This window comes from Hippocampus bargibanti, linkage group LG05 (genome assembly GCF_051943395.1).
Source record: "Hippocampus bargibanti isolate YZ-2025 linkage group LG05, ASM5194339v1, whole genome shotgun sequence".
Taxonomy (NCBI): domain Eukaryota; kingdom Metazoa; phylum Chordata; class Actinopteri; order Syngnathiformes; family Syngnathidae; genus Hippocampus; species Hippocampus bargibanti.
In genome coordinates, this window is record NC_142738.1 from 12,452,501 (window position 1) to 12,475,072 (window position 22,572).

Genomic DNA, 22,572 nt, shown 5'->3' on the forward strand with positions numbered 1-22,572 from the left:
ATGGTGGTCTAATCTAATGAGGTGCATTTGAGGACTTGATTGCCAGAGGCAGGCTGTGCTCTGCCAACACAACCACCCCCCACCCCCCTCTGCACACACATACACGTACATACAATACACACACTTTTGAGTTAATGTGCCATCTCAGCAGTTGGGCCAACCTGGCAAAGGACAAAGTTGTTGGATTTGGGCCTCAACAATGGAAATGGGAAATGGGACAATATGCTCCTAAACTCCTAAAGTTCACAAATTTGGTGATGCGCTCACTGTTGGCTGCCTCTCTACTTATTCTTAACGGATGGATGAAATGAACTGTTACATGGAAAATGCCTTGTTGTACCAAACCTGTCCAGTATTCTTTTGTTTCTCATCATAACAATGTCCACCGTGACAACTCACTGGGATTCTTTGTTACATTGGAATTAGTGAGTGAAAGTTGACTGACATTTAAATAGTTGTTGCAGCATATGCGCATATGCACATTCAGGTCTACATCTGTACTGTATGTCCCACACAGCTCAGCGCCGTCAAGCTGTTTACAAGTCTTTTTTTTTTTATGGTAGCCCTTTTGTAATTAATGACAGTACTTCCCATAAAGTTGGATAACTATTCCACTCGACCCGTTTAGTTTTCTTTCTTTTTATTATTTTATTATTATTTGTTTTACACAATTGTGAAAACAATCCTAGCTGAAGAGCATCATTTATCCAGAATTGTAGCAGATGTTATTTGTTTCTGCTTGCTTTACTTACGTAAAGACGTAAAGTGTAATTAGAGCCGTTCTCGATGATAAGTCGCTAGCCGCTTCAGGCTGCAACACTCCTTTTTTGGACAAGGGATTCGCAGCGGGACGCGCGCTCGCAACGATGTTTGATTAATTGCCACTTATCTAAGTGGCTAATTAAGAGAACTACAAATTGTGAATAGGACAGTGCAGCGGTTGTTGAAATGCACATTTAGTGTTCCCCCTGTTGACATAGTTGCATGAAGAGTCTGTTGTTGTTTGCTGTCTTTGGGGCACCACACTGAGAGTGTGATGTCATAGGCTTCTGTTTCCACAGCTGTGTTCACAATTGAAGCCATTTTGCCGTCTTTTAATGTTTTTGTTTGAGCAGTTACAGGTTTAGATTCATGTAGTTTGAACATGAGAGAATTTCTTAGGCAAAAGATAATCTACTGTATGTCACACTTCACTGTTTATTTAATTTATTTTTTCACTTAAGTGCTGACACACTTTATGCATTCAACTTAAGATCTGGCAATTTTTATGGCTTTCTTTTTTTCACCCAACCAAAATAACTCATCGTTGTAAATAAAACCCACTTTTGGCCCACGTGGGATTTTCATGTTGTGAGCGGCAGCATCCTCTGACTAAGTACGAGCATATTTCCGCATCTAGTTCCAAAACTGACTCATTCAGTTAAATTAATTGTAGCTTTTTTTGTAATTCTTGGTGCGCTGATGGATTGTATTTCGAGTTTTCATCTGATAATTATGCTTTTTTTTGCTGCATACATTTGGCGTCAGCTGTGCTATTATTGATTCAAGTTGCGTACGTGAATACGCCGAGTAGCTTGCAGTTGTGCTCTTGGTTTCCTGACCTTGCAGCTGGCCAATCCAAAGCAGCATGTTTGTTTATTTGATTGGGAGAAGTTCAATATGGCAAACACGGACCCAGCAAATATGTGATCTCTGCTCCCACCCCAACGCCGCTTCTGACACGCTATCAGTGAGAACCAAAGCCTGATGAATGCGTGGAATGCACGCTGACGTCACCGCATGTACTGCATCTCCAGTCACATGGGAGGTAAACACTCCTAGCTGCATTGTTTTATATCCATTTGTGTGTGTGGTAGTACTGTATGTATGAGCCAAATAGTCAACATGCATGCATGCACACTCGTGTAACACACCATGGCAGCCAGCACTTTATGTTCAAGTCTTGAATGCAAAATGTGTTAATTTCTACTGTGCCTTTCTGAATAACCAGTCATTTAAGATATGACATTAGGTACACCAGCTATCTGCTCACATATAACCAAAATATCATCGACTGTCTGTTCTATAACACAGCAAACAACCAACACAATTGTGTTATGTTGTGCTATTTATTTTCATTTTCGCAACACCCCACTGTATTGTGTTAAAAATAATGTGGCATTTGCATCAGCGCTTTACTATCGGATTTGCAACATGTAGTTAGGTGCCCAAAAATGCATAATCCCTCTAACAAGATACTGGTGTGACCACTTGGGGCACCTTGTCAGTTATGAGTGAACAAACATCACAGAAAGTTGTAATAGAAAGGATGGGGGGGAGGTTAAGTTTCTACAGTTAGCATGCGGTCTGGGGTTTCAGGCTAACATGGCCAGTTCAGAGTGCATTGTTGTTGGCATGGCATGGAAAAGTCCTGAAAGGAGCCGGTAGAGTATCTTTCAGAAACTGGAGGTTTTAAGTCGATTATTGTCATGGCGCAAACATTGAAGTGATGTTGTGACTGGTGGGCAGTTAGGGTGTACTGTATTCATTAGACAGAATCAAGATCAAAGACAATGGCGTGTTTATTTTTAGGATTTTAATTTATCCATTCATTTATTTTTGTTCAAATTTGAAGGGCTGCTAACAATTACAATGTGTGGTGTGTCAAACTTAGAAGTACAAGCTACATTAGTAGAAGAACTTTTATATAGCAAGCAAGCTAGCTGGCTCATCAGCTAAACTCTATTTTCTTTTCCAATGTAAAAAGTATCGACAAAAGTATGTTAAGTCACAATTGGTATGAATATATATATATATATATATATATATATATATATATATATATATATATATATATATATATATTGGATTATATATATATATATATATATATTTATTAGTATATACATATATATATAATATATATATATCATATATATATATAGTATATATATATATATATATATATATATATATATATATATATATATATGATATGTAATGTTACATATGTATGTAATGTTAAGCAGATTCCTTACTTACAGACAGTGTATTGTAGGCGTTCAAATACCTGACATGTTTCGGCGACTACTTCCGCCTTCGTCAGAGTGTCACGGATGTTGCTGTGACGCGCCATTTTCAGCTGGTGTTGTTATGAGGGCGTGACCTACCTGTCAGAACTGACAGGCAAGCCACGCCCCCCGCTGTCCGCTGTCGGATTTCAATGGCCATTGAAATCCGAAAGCGAGGACCAAGGACCATCAACAGGGATGAGGGAGCTTACATGCTCTCTACTACCTGGAGCAGCATCCTGGAGGGACGAGCGGACAGCGGGGGGCGTGGCTTGCACGCACGGAGAAAATTACATGCAAACAGGGTCGGATATATCGATAGTCCCGGTTATATCGATATTTTTTCGGACTCCCTTGAATATCGATATAACGAGACTTTACTGTATATATATATATATATATATATATATATATATATATATATATATATATATATATATATATATATATATATATATATATATATATATATATATATATATATATTTGCCCCATTTAAGGGGATATAAAATGAGTAATTAATCTTTCGATGGTAAAAAAAAAGTTTTCTTGAATGGTTTCTTCCTTCATTGACAGTTCTTTCACCCTTACCAAGTGTTTGTAAATGTGTTGAGTAATATTTACGTTTGCACTGCAACTTAAACAATCAGACGATGAAACCATACCTGCCTCCGCATATTCAACATATTCTGTGCGATTCCCTACATTTTCATACCACTGCAAACTATCACTGCGATATTAGCTCCAATCACAGTGTTTCTCACAGTGTCATTCAGAAACAACTCTTTTATTTATATTGCCGGTATATTTATACATTTTCCCAAGCGCAAATCTTGTGTAGAATATTCCGAATGTCTTTTCATCACGGCTACACATAAACAGCTTTTAAACTTGTATTTGTATAGGAATACACACAAAATAATAAGCATCTTTGTCGTCAACACAACTCTGGGTGGTCCATGATCTTTCTACTCGAAACCATGATGTGAATGCAGCACAACATTAAACAGGGTTCATGTTTGAAAATGGAACATGCCGCTTAGATGCTATTTATTCCTAGCACGGTCACAGTTGCGGCAGCGTCATTTATTTCTCCAGAGGACCACGAGCTTCTCATGCGTTTGGCTTTTTCTCCCCAATGGGCTCGTGAGCAACTTCAAGCTCCATTGTCATGCCGACATGTCTTTTGAGAAGCCCGGTGCAGTCGGTCAGGGAAATCGTGTCTTTGTACCTTCACGCTTCTTGCAGAGTCCTGCATTCCTGCTACGTGGGGAAGTGTTCATGTGTGTGTGTGTGTGTGTGTGTGTGTGTGTGTGTGTGTGTGTGTGTGTGTGTGTGTGTGTGTGTGTGTGTGTGTGGAGGAGTGTGTGTGTGTGTGGGGTGGGGTTGGGGGGTGGGGGGTGGGAACGTCACAGGCAACTTTCTCGCTTGACAATATAATGGTGGAAACCCACCCACGGGCCTTATGTTAGCCTCTTTTTCATGCTTGCTAAAATTGAGCTTTTTCCACCTTCAAAAAAAATTCACTGAAAAACACAAAAAGGAAGCAGAGCTTTATGTCCCTAAACATGAACACAGGTTTATAACAGACTGGGGATTAGTTGGTGTGCATACTTGACTCCTGTGAACCTTTATCAGTGATTTATAAAGGATGTCGTTGAAAAGAGCATACTTTAGTGGGCCATCAATGGGTCACGTGTTTGTTTGCGGGAGCCGTGTGGGAAACTTGATGGAATTGGAAATGTTCTTCAAGCATGGAGTGTGGTTTCTGTGGTCCTTCCTCTCATGAGCGTGAGTGCGGACAGAGCGCAGATCATGCTGAGTCAAACGTATGAATGAAAGGTGTAATAATGTATGTGTGCACCGTAGGCTGCATCACACGCTCACATTCCGCCCCCACCTCCTTTGGCCAAAGCGCCGTTGTTTTATTTACATCAGTGCTTGAATACTCCACAACACCTGTACATCAAAAAGTTTTACATGGCGTTTGTGCCACAATTGAAAATCGTCACTCGCTTGCGCTCCAAAGCCCTCCTTTCAAGGTCAAATTCTCGTTTTTGTTCGACTGGCAATTAAGTTGCTCTTGACGTGGCCGTGCTCGTCCAAGATAAATATTGTCATCCATCCCAGTCAGACTTATGGTTTCATAAAAACATTTCATAGTGGAACTGCACCGAAGCATTTGCACCGCTTGCACAAATTATTGGCTTTAATACCCTGTGTAGTCATCAAAACAGAAAAAAAGAATGGGTTGGCCTAACATTGCTGACTTCAGTCTTATCTGATGTTTCACACATGTAAAGCACATGCAGGGGGGTTCTTGTAGGAAGTCTCACACATTGATCAAAGCACTACTAAAGCCCTGGTAGAGCTAAATTATGAATGCACCCTTGATCTCATCAATTTTAGTGCTCTAAGACAATGTGATGAGATGTCTCGCGTTTTGCTGACTTTTATGCGTACAAACTGCATTCATGAGAGCAGAGTGGAGTTCAACTCTCTTGGATTTATTTCGTGCTCCATTTTCTGCCATTGCTGTCATTCTCATGCCTTGTTAAACAAATATTTTTCTTCTGCTTTCTGATTGGATGAAATCCCCCCCAGTTGTTGTACCATCTGCTCCGATAGCATATGTTTCTTACAATGCAAATATTGGCTTTCAATTATTTGGTGCATATTTTTGAAATCAGTACTCAATCCTTGTGGTTGTTTCATCTACTTCAAAAATGTGAGGTTTGGGGTTCCAGTTGCACTGGAATACTGTAGAGTATTTACGTGTACACCAGATACTCCTCCCACACTGCAAATGTGCATTTTGGATTAATTGACTACTTTCCAGTGTAAATGTGTTCATTTCTGAGTGTGTATTGTTGTTATATGCTTATCTTTAATGTGGAGGGTTTTGTCTTCGGCTAGACATGTTGTCCACAGCCAACATTCACAGAAGTGTCAAAACATGTTTTGTTTACTCCTCCCGAGACTCCCGCGTTACCTAGTCGACAAGTAGCTACAAACACTCTGTCCACAGTATTGAATCGATTGCGATTTAAAACGCACAAAGCAAACTGGCACCTTGCAAACGGGACAGAGCATAGTCTTGTAAAACAAACAAACAAGTGAATGCTGTGTTCCCTCTTTCACCAGGCAAGGCCTCAGCAGTAATACTGGCTGGACCATTATACTCAAATGTATTTGGCATGCTCCTTTGGGGTGGGCTGCCAGGTCTTAGCCCGCCAGATCCTCTAAATGCACAGAGCTGAGAATCTCGTTCCTTGATCCAACCTGAGATCGACAGCTAGACAAATGACCACGTGCACCAAGGATATAGCGGGGTAATAATCATCCATTTTTTGAGATGTTAAAAGCATCCAGGAATATGGTTCCAACTGTAGGTTGCGTGTTGGTCATGTTGTATCTCTGTATCTCTGTTAGCCAGCCTTCAGTGACTCAGAGAATAAGAATTGCTTGACACTCAGGCTAGTCAACGCTAAGCAGACAGCATGAAGGAGGTATTAGGTGGTCCGCATAAAGTTTAAAACACATCATGAATAATATTAGTGCATGTGAGCATTTTAATGGCCATTAACTTTATGGTGAGAGTGCAGCAGATGCCAGTTGAGAGGTTTCGGCACGTTAAACTTTGCATAGACACAAGTGAGTTCCTCATTTCCTGCACGTGGCCCCTTCTGCTTTGGCATCCCACCTTAATAGTTCCCTCCAGTGATGACGCAAATGACCCATGATGACTGCCCCCCATCGCTGTAACCCGTAGTAAAACATTAGCCAGCTTGGATTGCGACGACTCTCAACTCCACATACGCTGCCGTCAGCGGGTGGACCAGCGGAGATTTAGAAAGTGTCACCACCCAGCGAGTAACTACTGTGCTCGGTGTATATGGGATAAGAAAGTCTCTGCTGGTGCAATATGGTTTTACAGGGTTTTAAATTCTGTTTTTTTTTCTTTCTGTTAGCTGATTAAAATAAATAAATAAATAAACAAATAAATAAACCGGCTAAATAAATAAATAGCTAGCTAGCGAGATAGCTTGACAGATAGGTTGCTAGAGAGAGAGAGAGAGAGAGAGAGAGAGAGAGAGAGAGAGAGAGAGAGAGAGAGAGAGAGAGAGAGAGAGAGAGAGAGAGAGAGAGAGAGAGAGAGGGAGGGAGGGATGGAGGGAGGGACGGAGGGAGGGACGGATAAATAGATAGATAGAAGCCGATAAATAGAAAGAGATAAATGAATAAATATGAGAATACATAAAGAGGTAAATAAAATATGCAAATGCAATTACATATTTATATAAATAAATAGATAGATCAATACATAAATACTTGCAATTCAAAACCAATGTTGCAATATAAAATAGACAATATAAAAATTGTACAATTAAAAATGATGTGATGCATTCTGCCGGAATGTTTTATATTGCAATATTCAACTTTTTAAAATTTGTTTGCAGGTTCATTGATGATGAAATTGACCGTGACAAAAGAATGGTTGTTGATTTTTGTTTGATTTTTTGATTTATTTTTTTAAATGTGCGCTGCAGTTGGTTGGTGACATGACCAATAGCATCAATGATTCATGGTATCATATCGCCATGTTTCCAAAGCACTTTTTTGTTATATATTCACAATTATAGATGGACAAAAGTGCCATTCATCCCTGCTCATATAGAATGGTGGCCTACAGTGCTTCGTGACAAATTGCAGTGAAACCGTGTCAGAATATCCCTATAATATTTTCCAAATCACTGCACACCTGTCATGATGTATTTTCCCGCAATCCCAACACCGATGAAGAGTGGGCTTGAGTATTGTATTGATGCTTGAGTATTGTATTGATGGGATAATACTAGTGGGCCTCAATCGGCAGTACATTTGCACCTAAAAGCTAGCAACCACTCATTTGACGACAATGAGGTTAAGAGTGGTGGTGTGATTCGTTCATACAATAGTTGTCTGGATGAATCGTTAGTCAGGAATGTAGGAACTTGAGAGTAGGGACCTATCATAGCTGTGTCCGGCGCCACCAGGTCTGGACATTAGGGATATATAAATGGGGCCGATACGACCAGTCAGACTTTAGTTCGCTGACGAAGCCTCTTGGATAGGAGGCGAAACGTCCGAAACCTTCACTTTTGTACAGATGACGGCTGAAGAAACCTTCTCATCGATGGACCACTCCTGTACGACTGAGAGCTTACACAGACGTGTCAGAATATCCCTATAATATTTTCCAAATCACTGCACACCTGTCATGATGTATTTTCCCGCAATCCCAACACCGATGAAGAGTGGGCTTGAGTATTGTATTGATGCTTGAGTATTGTATTGTATTGATGAAGAGTATTGTTGTCTGGATGACTTATGACTAAACTGCTGTAATATCCAAGGAGCTCATCTTCACGTCAGAGACTTTGCAGAATGTGACCTAGTTTTTGGTAGCACAGTGCGGTGTTGTCAGAAGAGATGCGGCTTATCTCTGACACAACACACAGATAGAAGAACAAAGGAGGAATATAGGAATATGAAGAGGAATATTTTGTCTCCTCAAGGTTGGCAGGGTTGAATATGAGTTCAGCGAGCTGTGTTCTTATGTAAATAGATGTTTGTTTGAACTTTGAGAGACTTTAGCTTGTACACTCGATGAGAAAGAACGCCGGCAGTTTTAATTGGACAGTGCAGAGGTGGAAACGCAATCCTTGGTTAAAGCTACTAAATCCTGCAGACTGATCTTAGTTAACCCAACTATGTACTCAGCACTCTTTTCAATCTTCCTTCCCTCTAATTGTCCTCACGGAATACTCAAGTGGAGTCTCAAGTCAATTCAGGCCACACATTGACACGCATCAATGTGTGAAGGCTGTCACGTAGAACAAAGTAGGGCACAGCCAGACGAACAGTATCGGCTAATGAAGCGCTGACCATGAATGAATGATTAAGAAACGCGTGTGCATACTGTATTTGGCGCTGAGCTATATTTGGAACGAGGCTGTTTCCGGCTCATTTTCAAGACACTTTTAAAAAATGGCTCAGTGGCGAGTCGATGACAGTCTTGTTGGCTCAATCCAATTCCTCTCAGAACGGGCTGTTAAAAAGCAGGGCCTGATGACGGGGTGACCGCGGGTCGAAAGTAAAACACTTGACAACCAGGAAAATGTGGTTCTTAACCTGTTCATTGGCGAGAGCAAGGCAAACAACCGATATTTACAACTAGTTTGTTTGTTCTGTGCACCACAGAGTGGAGGCTTGCTGTGGGCTGTGGCTCTGGGCCATGGTGGTGGACAGGCTATGGCTGACACATACCTCTTAGTACTTTCACAGTGAGATCTGGAGGTTTATCGAGCTGCTGCTATTTTCAATCAGTCAAATATTTTTTGAAAGTGCTGTCCTTCATTGTGACCCCTCGTCTATAAATACAATATTCAGGTCAAGCGAAAAACAAAACAAACAAAAAAAATGTGAAATACGCAATTTTGTTAAGTGATAGCTCTTAGGGCAATTTCAATATAAGGCCGTAATACGTGGTTTCAACAAGTGTTGGTCATCACGTAAGCATTTATTTTTCAATGAAGTATTCATTGCATTTCTGCAAATGACATGAATGAATGGGAGCGAATCCATGAAAGAAAAGAAACTTTTCTCTCACCCGTCAGTGCAGTGGCGAGGTCTTGGACGTCGACATTCTGTTTGCTTTCTTACCACATGTTTAAGCTTAAGTATGACTCGTATTTACAAGTGTGTGTTTGCAATTGACTTTGATCGGAAAGGGCTCATTGGTTCTCATGCAGGTTTCAAAATGTGGATGGATATGAGTTTAATGTTTTTGTCCAAGATCAAATTGTCTAGGAGCAATCATCTACTTGGTGTAATAGTACCAAGACCAGGAATGGGTACCTGGATACCAAAGCTCACAAAGGCTGGTCTTACCAGTCTGTGGTGCTGTCTTGTGGCCGTTTTATGATCAAGAAGTAAAGGGCATCCATGGGCGACAGAACGCTTCTCCACATCTGCTGAATTGATGCCAAAATGCCCATTTAGATGCAATTTCTAGATGAATATTTTAGGTTTGTTGTATATGAATGCTTAAAGTGCATTATTCATGTGTTGTAACCAACAATTATACGTTTATTTAGCCACTCAAGTTCTACACGTTTTTTTTCTCCTCTTGAATTCCATCTAAACGGCCTCTCACTTTCCATGAAGCTGCAATTTGTTATGAAAGTATTGACCATATTTTCCGCACTATAAAGTGCTTCTGAGTATAAGGCGCACCTTCAATGAATAGCCTATTTCAAAACTGTTTTCATATGTAGGGCACACTGCATTATAAAGCACATAAAATTGTGGCTGTTGTCGTGTTATGCATCCAATAGATGGAGCAATGCTAAAGGGAATACAATCCAATACACCATTATTCCTATCGACAAGATGTCTTGGTTGTGTCTGCTTCCTTCTTTTGTTTTGTCAGGAGTTAAATACACTTTTGGTATTGTCTTTGCTTTGTAAAGGCTGCGCAGAGCTCACGAATTATAGTTGTCTGGTGAATGCACATGTCAATTAGCGTCAAGCAGAATCCTTTTGTTACAACTGGTTACTGCTAATAATGACCACTAGATAGCACAGTAACGCTAACAAGGGGGGACAATTCAATGGGGAATATCAAGAGAATGTCATCATATAGACGGCACATCCGATTATAGGGGGCACTGTCGATTTTTCAGACCATTGAACGCCTTTAATGTGCCTTACAGTGTGTATAACAAGGTTCCTTTTGTAAGGATGTTATGTTGCAAATGGTACTCCTGGTATTGTTGTTGGTACTCACAATTTGAATACTGGTATTAGTCTGAAAAAAAAAAATCCCCAAAACCTCAAATAAAAATACCAATAGAATAAAACCCAAATTTAACAATCTTTTTTCATCTCGCTTCTCAAACGTGTTTCTTTCGCTATCTTTTGTTTGTTTACGGATAGAGGCACACATTTACCTCACGGTGTGCGCAAAGTGGATAGCAAACAAGCAGAGAAGAATAAACAGCACCACATATCAAGCTCCTGTGGGAATAATTCATTAAGCATCCGCAGTCTTCCAAGTGAAGAGAAAACGAGGGGGTGCATGATGCACGAGAGTATTATTGTTGGCTCTTAACATCCAGAAATATTGTTCCCTAACCTTGAAAAGCACTTAGTTGTATTCATTAAGACCAAAGTCTACTGAGTGCTTGTGTTCTTAATGTGTCAATATGGAGATGCGTGTATTTTCTCAAGTTAACCACTGTAATTGTCAAGACATTCCAGAGTGAAAATTACTATTTCCCACTGTGAAAAAGCTTGGTCCTAGCTAAAGACGTCACCCCGATTAAAACACCCAAGAATAACGAAGAACAAAAACATTGGCGTATTCTCAAGAGCCGTGGTCCAATTCTGATTTTATCTCTGGAAGGAGCTAATGCATGCGATCTGCAAAAGACATCCCTCAAACGCAAGACAATTGAAGCAGTTTACTTAGAAGGAGCTTGCCACAATGACTTTGAGTGATTGTTTCCAAAAGCTGCGCTGCAAAATGTGTTTCTATTCAAATCAGTTTTGGAGTCCAGCTCAAAAAGAGTGCCTGCTTTTCATGAGTTGATTTGCAGACAATCGTCATTTTCAGATCAAGTTTTTTTCAGGGACCTTAATTTTTTTTTTTTAGCTCGAAAGAATTTATCCTGCAGAGGCGATGAATGATCTACCATTCTATTAGCTATTAAAAACTATTACACGTGAAGAATGTATGGAACTATTTAGGAACATCTCTTCATGCAAAATGTTCAAGTTACGAAATGCCTCAGCAGAAAATAATAGCCTCTTGCTAAAAAAGAAATTTAAATATACCAAAGGTGAAAATACACTATGGGCTGCAACTCACAACTCACCAGTTTCCTGAACACAGCATACTTATAGCTGCTCTGCTGTTGGCTTTTACCGAGCAACTTCCTGGCATCCCATTGGCTAAGAGACAGATAAATACATTCATCTCTCGGGCCAAGAGGCCTTCCGATAATTTTATGTAAATGTAAATCACTCAGAAAAAATGTTCACCAGTGATCTCTCACTACGCCGATGTTTGCCTTGGACGTTTTCAAAGAATGTTAAATGAATGTTATCAGTTCTTTACAAAACGCCAAAAGACACTTCAAAGAGAGAACTGGATTAAGTTGGGACCAAGAGAAAAAAAAAACGCTGAGTACGCAATTTATTCATTCGTACATTGGTACATTGGTACAGCTTCAGCTATTGTTAAAGCACGATATAAATACAGTATATACTGTATGTAAGTATTGTTTTTGTACAGCCAGACGCACTTCAAGCTCATATAGCTCCAGATCCATATAATTTAGGAATTAGCCCGTTTTTTCTGATGAAACAAGAGTCTAAAGTTTCTAACTGTCACGTTCCGGCGGCGACAGTGGCAGCTGGCGAGCAGGAACGTGTGGTATTGGCGGTGGATCGTTAAGCAGGACAGAGGCGTGGGTACCGGCAATGGATTTATTAACATAAAGCGCGGGTCCGAAAATACGCGGACCCGGTACAAACTCGTGAAACAAACTCAAAATGACAACTGACAATGTTAGTGGGTGAGTGGCGGCAATCCACCCAACCACACTAACCAAGAAAATAAAGTGGCACACGGGGGTGCAAAATAACCTACGACGCGGTGCAAACAACAAACGCGATCGTGGCTAAAATCATTCCTCGGGCGAAGCAATTAATGTACTGGTAACAAGTTCCACGTACTGGCTTGGCACAAGGCGAAGTATCTTCCGACGCTGGGTGAATGCCAGCGTCGGGTTTAAATGTCCACAGTTAATGAGGAGGAAATTGACAGCAGCTGGCGAGCGGCGGGAACGGAGGCCCCGCCCCGCTGTCAACTGGCTCATGACACTAACGCTCTATTGAATGTATATGTAATCCTAAAACTCAATATTCTCTGGGTCCTGGAATTCAAGTGATAACGACAAAAACCCTGGCACTGGAGTGGACACATTTTTGCACATGGTCTGGCAGTGAATGAGTTAAAAAATAAATGACCATATATTGTAGGCTTGACTCTAAGCTTTGTTTTATACGTTCCACACAACTTTCATTTATTGTGCAATAATCTAATTGTAACCTGTATTTGTTGCATATTGTGATGAATTTTTATGCTTTATGAAACATTTATTGCAGATTTTGTTTTTGGTTTGGAACGAGCATTTTCTTGGAAAGAAATTTCTTCCAGAACCTAATCATTTTGTAAATCAAAGTACCACGATATAATAAATCCCATTACTGCCCTTTGTGATTTATCTCATAGCATAATGCCGTTGCATGAACATTTCATCAAACAATCCAAATTGACTGCAGATACTCCTTCCTTGTGTCATGTCTGTCCACTAAATTACTATTCATGTGCACGTCATGATTGAATTGTGTTCTTGCATTCTCAACCATTTTCCTTGTTGCTGTCTCTTATAAATCTGTGCACGACATAGAGCTGCCGATGGGTCACTCTGAATGATGAGTGAGCGGAAAGCTCTGTGGAGATACAGTAAAAGGTGAAATAAAAGAACAAAAGATAACATTATTGGTAAACTGCAGTTCCAAGACAAAAGCACATCTATTTGGAAGTTTTACTTATTTGGCTAAGTTTTATTGCCTTGAGGTTGTTTGTTAAAATAAATAGAGAGATTGATTTGACCATATCCTGTTTCATTTTTTGACCAACTATTGGCTATTAGATATTTTGGGCGTTATCTCAATATTTCTGAAGTCACAATAGTTTGGATCACGCATGGTTGGTTGTGTTTAGGTTTTTAGACATTTAACTTGTCATACAGTAAAATTTGAGGCACATTTGGATCAAGATGCTGCAAAAGTAATGAATTTCACATTTCAATGTTTCAGTCTTGCATTGGGGTGAAGTTGGTCCGTGTTGTGGCAATATTCTTTCAGAAATACAGGGAGGGAGGAAAATGCCTTTCTAGTTTTTATGTTTTTTTCTGTCTTTTTTTAATTGATTTGATAGAATTTTGAATTGATTTGATAGAATTTGATTGTGCTGATATGCAGTGTCGCCTGCCACCAGTCCATCCATTCTTGGTCTTCATACGAACATACTGTATCTCACGATGGACTGTTGTTCACCCTTGCTGAGACTAAAACGGACAACCTTGCATACTCATGAGTCATGTATGTCACGATTTGCAAGGTGGTGGTGGACCCCAAAAATGCAGGCAGAAGGGAGGAGCACAGTGTATTAGACAAATTGTATTAAAGTCAGCAGGAACAAAATCTCAAACAACAAAGTCATCAGAACAGAAAAATCCAAAGTAGCAAACAAAACCTTGAGTAAAACATGACAAGATGAAACAACGCTGACAGTGTCAAATAAAACAATGACCCGACACTGCATGGTCGTGCCAGGAGTCCTTTTAAACGCCACTGATGAAAACGACCCACAAATGTGCCGCTGCAGGCAGGGCCTTACAGTGCCACCTGTTAGCCGCAAACCGAAACGGGACAATGTACTGCTTCATCAAAAGACAAAGACATGATATGATTGACTGGCAGTGATTGAATTGTGACTTTTCCGTCACACGGTCACTGAGTAAGAACTGAACCGATGCACTCAAGTCTGAACCACCAGTGACTTGCCAAAGAGTAACAGCAAAACATGCCATCGAAGGGAAGTTGGCAATAAAAATGATAAAACGATATACTGTCGCCAGTTAAGTCACACGAAGAAAGCTTGAAACTTGGGGTTGGGATGTCAGCTCAAATTTCAGCCCATGATGTTCCAGAAAACCAGGAGTTACTGTATTCTATGCATGTTTCAGAGGAACTCATCCATATGTATTAGCTGTTCAGACCCAAACCATGTAGCCTCAATGGGCCTGGAAAATCTCTCGAGGCAAAGTTTTGGCCCGCTAAGAGCGCACGGAGCCTTGCGTGTCATGAGGCTGTGTTTCAGCGCACACACATGAAAGCCCGGCTTACACAAGACTCTTTTATGTGTGCACTTGGAGACGCTCATAAGGTACCACTGAGGTTTGCAATTGACTGGGCCTTCTGCTACCGCCCATGCTGTTGTCAAAGCTTTAGTGAAGCGGATAATTGGCCGCCATTTACAGTGAATCGAATAAATGAGCCTTTAACGGTGTAGAATAAGTGCTGCCTTGGACTTCTAGTTTACCTCCTCAGGCATGGCACCTGTAAGGACCTACAGCCCTCAGTCACTTGTTGGTGATCCGAGAGATATGCGGTATCAAGAGAAACCAGGTTCAAAGAACAAAATTTATGTTCTTCGGGCACTAGGTGGGGGACACCCTGAATTTTGTGTTACTGGTATGGCCTTCGTGATTCATTCTTTCTAAAGCATCTTGTCACTTTAAAAAAACATCTAGTCGCTTTTTTAACCAGGCCTTTATTCAAGCAAGTAAAATAACAATCCGGTGTGTTTTGGAGTTTGATGTCAAACAGCATTACGGTCCCACACAAATCACACCGGTCTCAGTACAAGTTGCTTGCAGGCCGATCCTCACTTATAGCCCACAGCACGACACAACTCAATAAGCTCCAGTGACACATTCAATTACACCTGAATTATCCGTTTGGCGCCGATACTGAGACACTTGCCTTTGGTGAGTGTGCCGCTGTGATTTGTCACATTGACATGTCGGGCTTATCGAGGCGTCTTTGGACCAAGAAGACGACATACATCCAAGGAGTTTTGCGTCACAACTTTCCTGTTCAGAATTTCTGTAGCACGCGTCAGTGCTCTCTCTACTGCATGCAGTGACTCTGGAGAAAAAAGAGGGGAGGAGGGGGGTTGCGAGGCCCGAGGAGGACGCAGTCGCTGGTAATCAGATCCTCCGCCTCCTCCAGCCCCTCAGGCAGCCAGTAGGAACGAAAGTAAACCAAACCTGACTGTGAAATTGCATTAGATGCCTGTGCTTCGTAGAAAGTGGGGTGGGGTGGGTGCAAAAACTCATTTTTACATTTACAAACTACCGATCGCACGGCTTCTCCATTCTTTCCCACATATATGGTTCCACTATACCAATGGTGTCAAAGTCAAGGCCCGTGGGCAAAATCTGGGTCACCACATCATTTTAATCGGCACGCGAAAGCGAATCAAAATTGTAAAATTCCATGATGCTTGCTAAAGTCTGAACCAAAATACAAACCACTATAACAGGCATTAATTTTTACTTCAAATTTGACAACTAGTTATTCATTAATTTGCTATGCACTCTATACGTTATATGTGGAAGGGATTAAACATTCTAATGTTTTCCCCAAATTCATAATGGCACCGAGAAGAAACCGTCATTACAATGTGGCCCCCAGCAAAAAAGAGTTTAACACCCATGACACCCTCAGAGTAGATTTTCATTGACAAGGTATCAAACAATACATTAAAGGACAACCAACACCATTTTTTCGTTTCCTAACTGACATCAGAAAAATATTTTATAGCATCTAAAATCCCCAAAACACGCAGGCTGATATTTTTAATCAAATGCAAAAGACCAATAAAAATGACTTAAAGTGTGCTAAAACTGCAAAAGTCCCACCCCCAGTTCGTGACATCAGACCAAGGCGTCTTGCCTTGCTCGAATCAAAACAATGGCTTCAGATTCGGAGAAGATGCTTTCTTTGTTACTCATCCAGTTATGAATATGATTCAAATAGTTCTGAAGAGGAAAGCATAAATGTTTGCAATCGATTAAAGAAGTCCTCCCATATCAATTCGAGCCGTCAATGACAGCAATGTAGCACCCAGAAAATGCAGAAGATGGGGCCCAAGCTCCGTTGGAAATGGGCTGATTGGTCTGCTGGGAATTTTTGTCAGCGAATATCAAATAGTTGTCTTGGTGCAACACACAATGATTCACCATTGCGCAATGTTCCCTCTAAGCTGCGCGCGTGCGCAATCGCGGACTGCATGCACATAGTTAGCACACAAGAACACTATGCAGCGCACATTTTGCAATGTAACTCAACGAGTGACAGGTGTCCAGCCAATAATGCCGCACAGTTCACGTACGCTACGCAGCCAATCGGAGCAGAACGGCGCGAATGTGCCCTGCGCATACGCACCGTGATACGTACTGGCGTGAAACTTGTGTGAGTGGCCACTGCGTACACATTAGTGATGGAATTACGGCTCTTTTCAAAGAAACGGTTGTTTTGGCTCGGCTCACTAAATAGATCCGGCTATTTTGGCTCCCAAATGGCTCCTCAGTTTTTTTTCTTAAATTAATTAACTACCAAAAATCACGTCAAATTATGTGAAAAACATATTACTCAGGTAAAAAATAAACTATATCAAATATTTTTATTTATTTGGCTGGATTTATATGTGCACAGAGAGCATCCACGAACTTTCACTTTCCCTGTGGTTATTGTGGTCTGATGATCCGCTGTCATTAATTTGCTTTTCATATTAGTAATGCTATCATACCAACTAGTAAAATATAATAATTGAATAATAATAACAACATAATGTGACATTTGTCCACCTGTCTACCCGAACCCACTCCCCCTCCTTGTCCACCTGTCTACCCGAACCCACTCCCCCTCCTCCTTCTCCTCACTGCTGCATGTGTCTGTAATTCTCCCCTCCCTCCCCTACCACTGATATCGACCAATCACATGCGGATTTAACCGAAGACTCGGGGCGGGGAATACAGGACAAAAAAAGTCGGCTCCCATTTCCGGCTCCTTGTTAGGTACCGGCTCTCTTCGTTCACTTAGGAGAGCCGGCTCTAAGAACCGGCTCATTCGCGAATTACATGTCACTAGTACACATCTGATGTTGCTCACAGTGGTCCTCAGTGGAGCTTGTGTGTCTGCTCAGACACATGAACAATTAGAGGGAACATTGCCATTGCGTTATTTATGTGTTTTCCTTCTAATTTCGCCATCAACACGGATCAACACGAAGTTTTCAGACCAAACAAAGTACCGCGAAATGCATTGTGTGTCGCTTCGATGCCTGACGTCACGTCAGGCATCGTCATCAACTCGAAAACAAGACTTCCTGAATATTCAACACAAGTCTTAAAACGTAAAATATAGCTATATGTGGTGGAATCTTTGTAAAATACGCTCAGTAGAAGTCATTTGAAGTGACTTTACAAATTATGGACACAACTTATCCGAAGGCGTCGGTTGTCCTTTAAGAGTATGGTACTGATCACTTCTGTTTTTTTTTGTTGTTTCCCAAATGTTTGATGAACTCATTTAGCTCCAGTAAAATGTCCTCCAATCTTGTTTTGACAAACTACATTTCTAAACGCGTCAAATTCCTACCTCGCTGACAATGTCCATCCAAACAACTCTGATCTTTACAAACGCGAAGTGGTTCATGCAGCTCTTTTCTCTCTGACATCATTGGATTACATTGTTGTGACCCATAAATGTTATGTCCATTTTGTTGACCCTTTACAGTAATTTTCCAACATTTTTTTTGTCTTTTTGTCTTGCAGATACTCACCCGCTCAGACTGGGAACACAAAAGAGGTTCCCGGGGATCGCAGGTGAGTTGGCCGATGCAAAGGGACACACTACTACACACTACACACTACACACTACACACTACACACACACACACACACACACACACACACACACACACACACACACACACACACACACACACACGAACAGAACAAAAACGTTTTCCAAGCTTTAAATATTTGTCATCTGCAAAATCAATGAATGAAGTCACTGAAGATGATCTTTACAGCCGAGAGGAAGTCAAGTACCGGTGCACTCCCTAATCCAAGTTTCATTCTGAGAAATAATGTCAGAGGCACAACAAAATCACAACCTGAGCCAATGACAATTAACATTGATGTAAGCATCAAACGTTTCCAATGTAAATTCCAAATTCAAAGTGAATGACATTGCTTGAAAATGTTTATTGAATCGGATAAAATTTGACTATACTTTCAGCCCTTAGCTGGCAAACAAATGAGGGTGTACCCTCCTCTTTTGCACAGTCAGTTTGGTAGAGGCATCATATGTTGTCATACTTTTCTCTTTTGACTTCAAGATGGTGTCGCGAGAGTGGCTGCCTTTGCAGCAACTTCTGTATTTTGTTTTTTTTAACTTCTTCCTTTCCTTTCCACTTCCTTCCATAACCTTGCTGCTGTGAAATGTAAATCTCTCCACTGGGAGACTAATTAAAACTAATCCAATCCAACCATATTACTTGCGACCCCCATGAGGATTAGTCGTTAGGAAAATGGATCCATTGGCTCTTGTAATTATGCTCACCTACTGTAAAATGTAATGACTTATTTAATTACTGGTAATCATTATGTGCATTGTCATCCATGCAGTATTTCGTAAGCAATAACAATGCTCAGTTGTTGTAAAAGCGTAATATATATCAAATATGTATTGTATTGTATTGTATTGTATTGTATTGATTGTTGAAAAAATTCTGTATTCCAATGTCAAACTATTGGAACAATAAGCCGTTTCTAAATAACATGTTTTTATAACTCGTAACTGTGAACTGGCAAATGTTTTAGTCATCCTGTAAAAAAAAAACTAAAAAATGAAAATAGAAAATGTATCTCAACTACAGTGAAGTGTTTTAGTCATACTGTAAAAAATAAACAAATTATAAACAAAATGTATCTCAACTACAGTCAAGTTAAGAGCTGATGACCGTAGACTTCTAATGTGGGAGGGGGGGGGGGGGGTCAATCATTGACCACAGCAAATTGTAGCTCAAAACTAAATAACCACTCAATAGGCCCAAGTACAGATTTATGATAGCTAGCATGCTAACTTTTAGTCCACATTGAGGGTTAAGTTATTCCATTCATCAGTATCTCCTGCATAAATTAGATTGTCCCTCAGTTAGGGACCCTCACTGATCATGTTGTATTAACAATGAACACATTTCCACATTTACTTAAGAATCATCCGAAGTCTTGAAATGCAATTTAGGTCCGCTGTGGAATTTTGCTAACAAGCACTGGACCTTATGTAGCATCGCCTCTACAACAGACAATTCACATGTACAAACGGAAACAATAAGAGGGAAAGACTAGAGACTCATGTACAGTATCCTTTTCTCTTTACATTCAGTCTTGGTCAGTAAGACCAGTAGTGGTTTTTAAATAATTTGAACTGTACTATCAGTGCACGCCGGAAGTACGTGGTGACTTATCATACTCCTGACACTGTGATGGCTTGGAGTGATTAGATCATGTTGGGGATTTTAAAGAGCAGCAAATCACTCTTTTGAGTGACAGACACAAAACACACACCTCTTTGACATTTACCTTCTCCATGTTTGGAAACTGACTGCTCAGGCCTCATCGATGTATCGAGCTGCCACTGAGCCACAGGGCATATCTGGATGACATCAAGAACAAACAGTGCCCTTGAACGTTGGCATGGCTCCTTTCTCCGTGTGTGTGTGTGTGTGTGTGTGTGTGTGTGTGTGTGTGTGTGTGTGTGTGTGTGTGTGTGTGTGTGTGTGTGTGTGTGTGTGTGTGTGTGTGTGTGTGTGTGTGTGTGTGTGTGTGTGTGTGTGTGTGTGTGTGTGTGTGTGTGTGTGTGTCTGTGTGTGTGTGTGTTTATCAGCAGAAAAGGCTAACAAAATAAATGGAGGTGTAGACGACAGTCTGAGATTAGATAGCACTAATAAATCATGCAAAGTTGTTGTGGGTTAGGGGCGGGGGCGTAATTATATTTTAATCTCGTGCGATCATAACTGTGCTAAGATCAATCAGAGCGTGTCTAATTTCCTGCTCGGACTTTCACTCTAGTAGTTTACATCAGCGTGACAGTGTGATCTCGCCCTCTGGCCATATTTGATTGATGCGTCCTCTTTAGCGATTGGTCATTTTGCAAAGCTGCCGCCCATCAGTGAAATCCTGCCAACGTCCATTGAGCGACAAGACCTGTGAGAAGTTGACACTTTTGTTGGCAAGCATGTCCATCTGCAAGCTGCTGTCCCTGAGCTCTGCTTTCTTGGGCTTAGTCGGTCGTGCGGCTGTGACACCTCGTCACATGCCTGCGTCACACCGCCGCTCGCACACGGGCTTGATTGATTCGCATCGCACCATGTCATATTGGCTAGCAAGCTGCACATTAGAGTCGTTTTCCAAACCGCATCTTCATTTTCCCTCGGGAGCCAATGCTATTAGGGATGTTATAGATATTGCATTGACATTGATGATACTGTGCATATGGAAAAGGTGTATACTGTATTGTAAAAAATGGCAGACAATCAAAACATGCTAGCACGTCCCTCCTTATTAAATCAATCGCTAAAAAAAAAAAAACGCAAATAAATAATGTCATTCATTTCTAGGATCTTGAAATATTTCCAGTACATTAAATGACACTATGACACTGCACTGTCAGGCAAAATCAGTTATATTAACTGCAGACCATGTTGTACTACATAATTGTTCAGAGCATCGCTGTCGGGCAGAATCCTTGTACTTTCAAAATTATTTTGAACTTTGAATGAATTAACTTTTTATGCAAGAAAAAAATACACCAGTGGGTCCATTGTCAGGATAGTCTGATTATTCCGGACAGAATTGGACTCTACAAATACTGACTCTGATAAAGTACAAATAATGATAATGGTTCTACAAACCAAGAGAAAATGAGAAGAACAAAAAGCACTCGCAAAAGCAAAGAGAAGATAAACAGATTTTTTCTATCTCAAAAGTACCAAAGCACATTTGCTCAAAAATGTGTATAAATGTACAACAACAAAAAATAATAATAAATGTATGAAAACATATAAATGATTGTGGTCATTCTGAGACGTCAACATTTTGTTTGTGTTCATTATTGTTATTAATTTTTCATTTATGTAGAGAGCAATGATAAATTGATTAAATTATGTCGATCTAAGTTCCCATTCTGGAAATCGGCTTTTTTAACCTTTTCATGCTCCCTGTAATCTGATAACATGATAAATTGTCCACTGTACTAACCATAGTTCTTGAAAGGATTGAAGATAGCACGAGTACTAAAAGTGCTCCTTGGATGCAGAATGTAAATGTAGCCTAATAATAAATAATAATAATAATAATAATAATAATAATAATAATAATAATAATAATAATAATAATAATAATAATAATAATAATAATAATAATAATAATACACTTCATTTATAAGCACCTTTCAAAACTCTCAAGGTCACTTTACAGTCACAGGATAAGTTTTTCAGTGGATGAGCGGCGGCAGCCACACGTTCACTCACCCGGAAGTAACTCAAATAGATAGAAAGCTAGCTGTATCTCGATAGCTAGATAAATTAGCTAGCTCGATAGATAACTATATAGCTCAATAGCTATATAGCTAATAGATAGCTAGCTAGCCAGTGAGCTAGCCAATAGATAGCAAATATATAGCAAATAAATAAACATAGCGGAAAATAAATCAATTAATGTATGCTTGACAACGCGGATAAATGACAAAAGGCACCCTTATTTTTTCC

General features: G+C 40.3%; 1 protein-coding gene across 2 annotated transcripts in view; it reads left to right on the forward strand.

The window, feature by feature from the left end:
* The window catches only part of LOC148897968 (cGMP-inhibited 3',5'-cyclic phosphodiesterase 3A-like), a 100,958-nt gene that overhangs the window by 33,046 nt on the left and 45,340 nt on the right, over positions 1 to 22,572 (forward strand). For both annotated transcript variants that reach the window (XM_088996632.1, XM_088996631.1), the window contains exon 2: positions 18,572 to 18,622. In XM_088996632.1, coding sequence (XP_088852758.1) covers positions 18,572 to 18,622 — 51 coding nt within the window. The remainder of the gene's footprint in view (positions 1 to 18,571; positions 18,623 to 22,572) is intronic.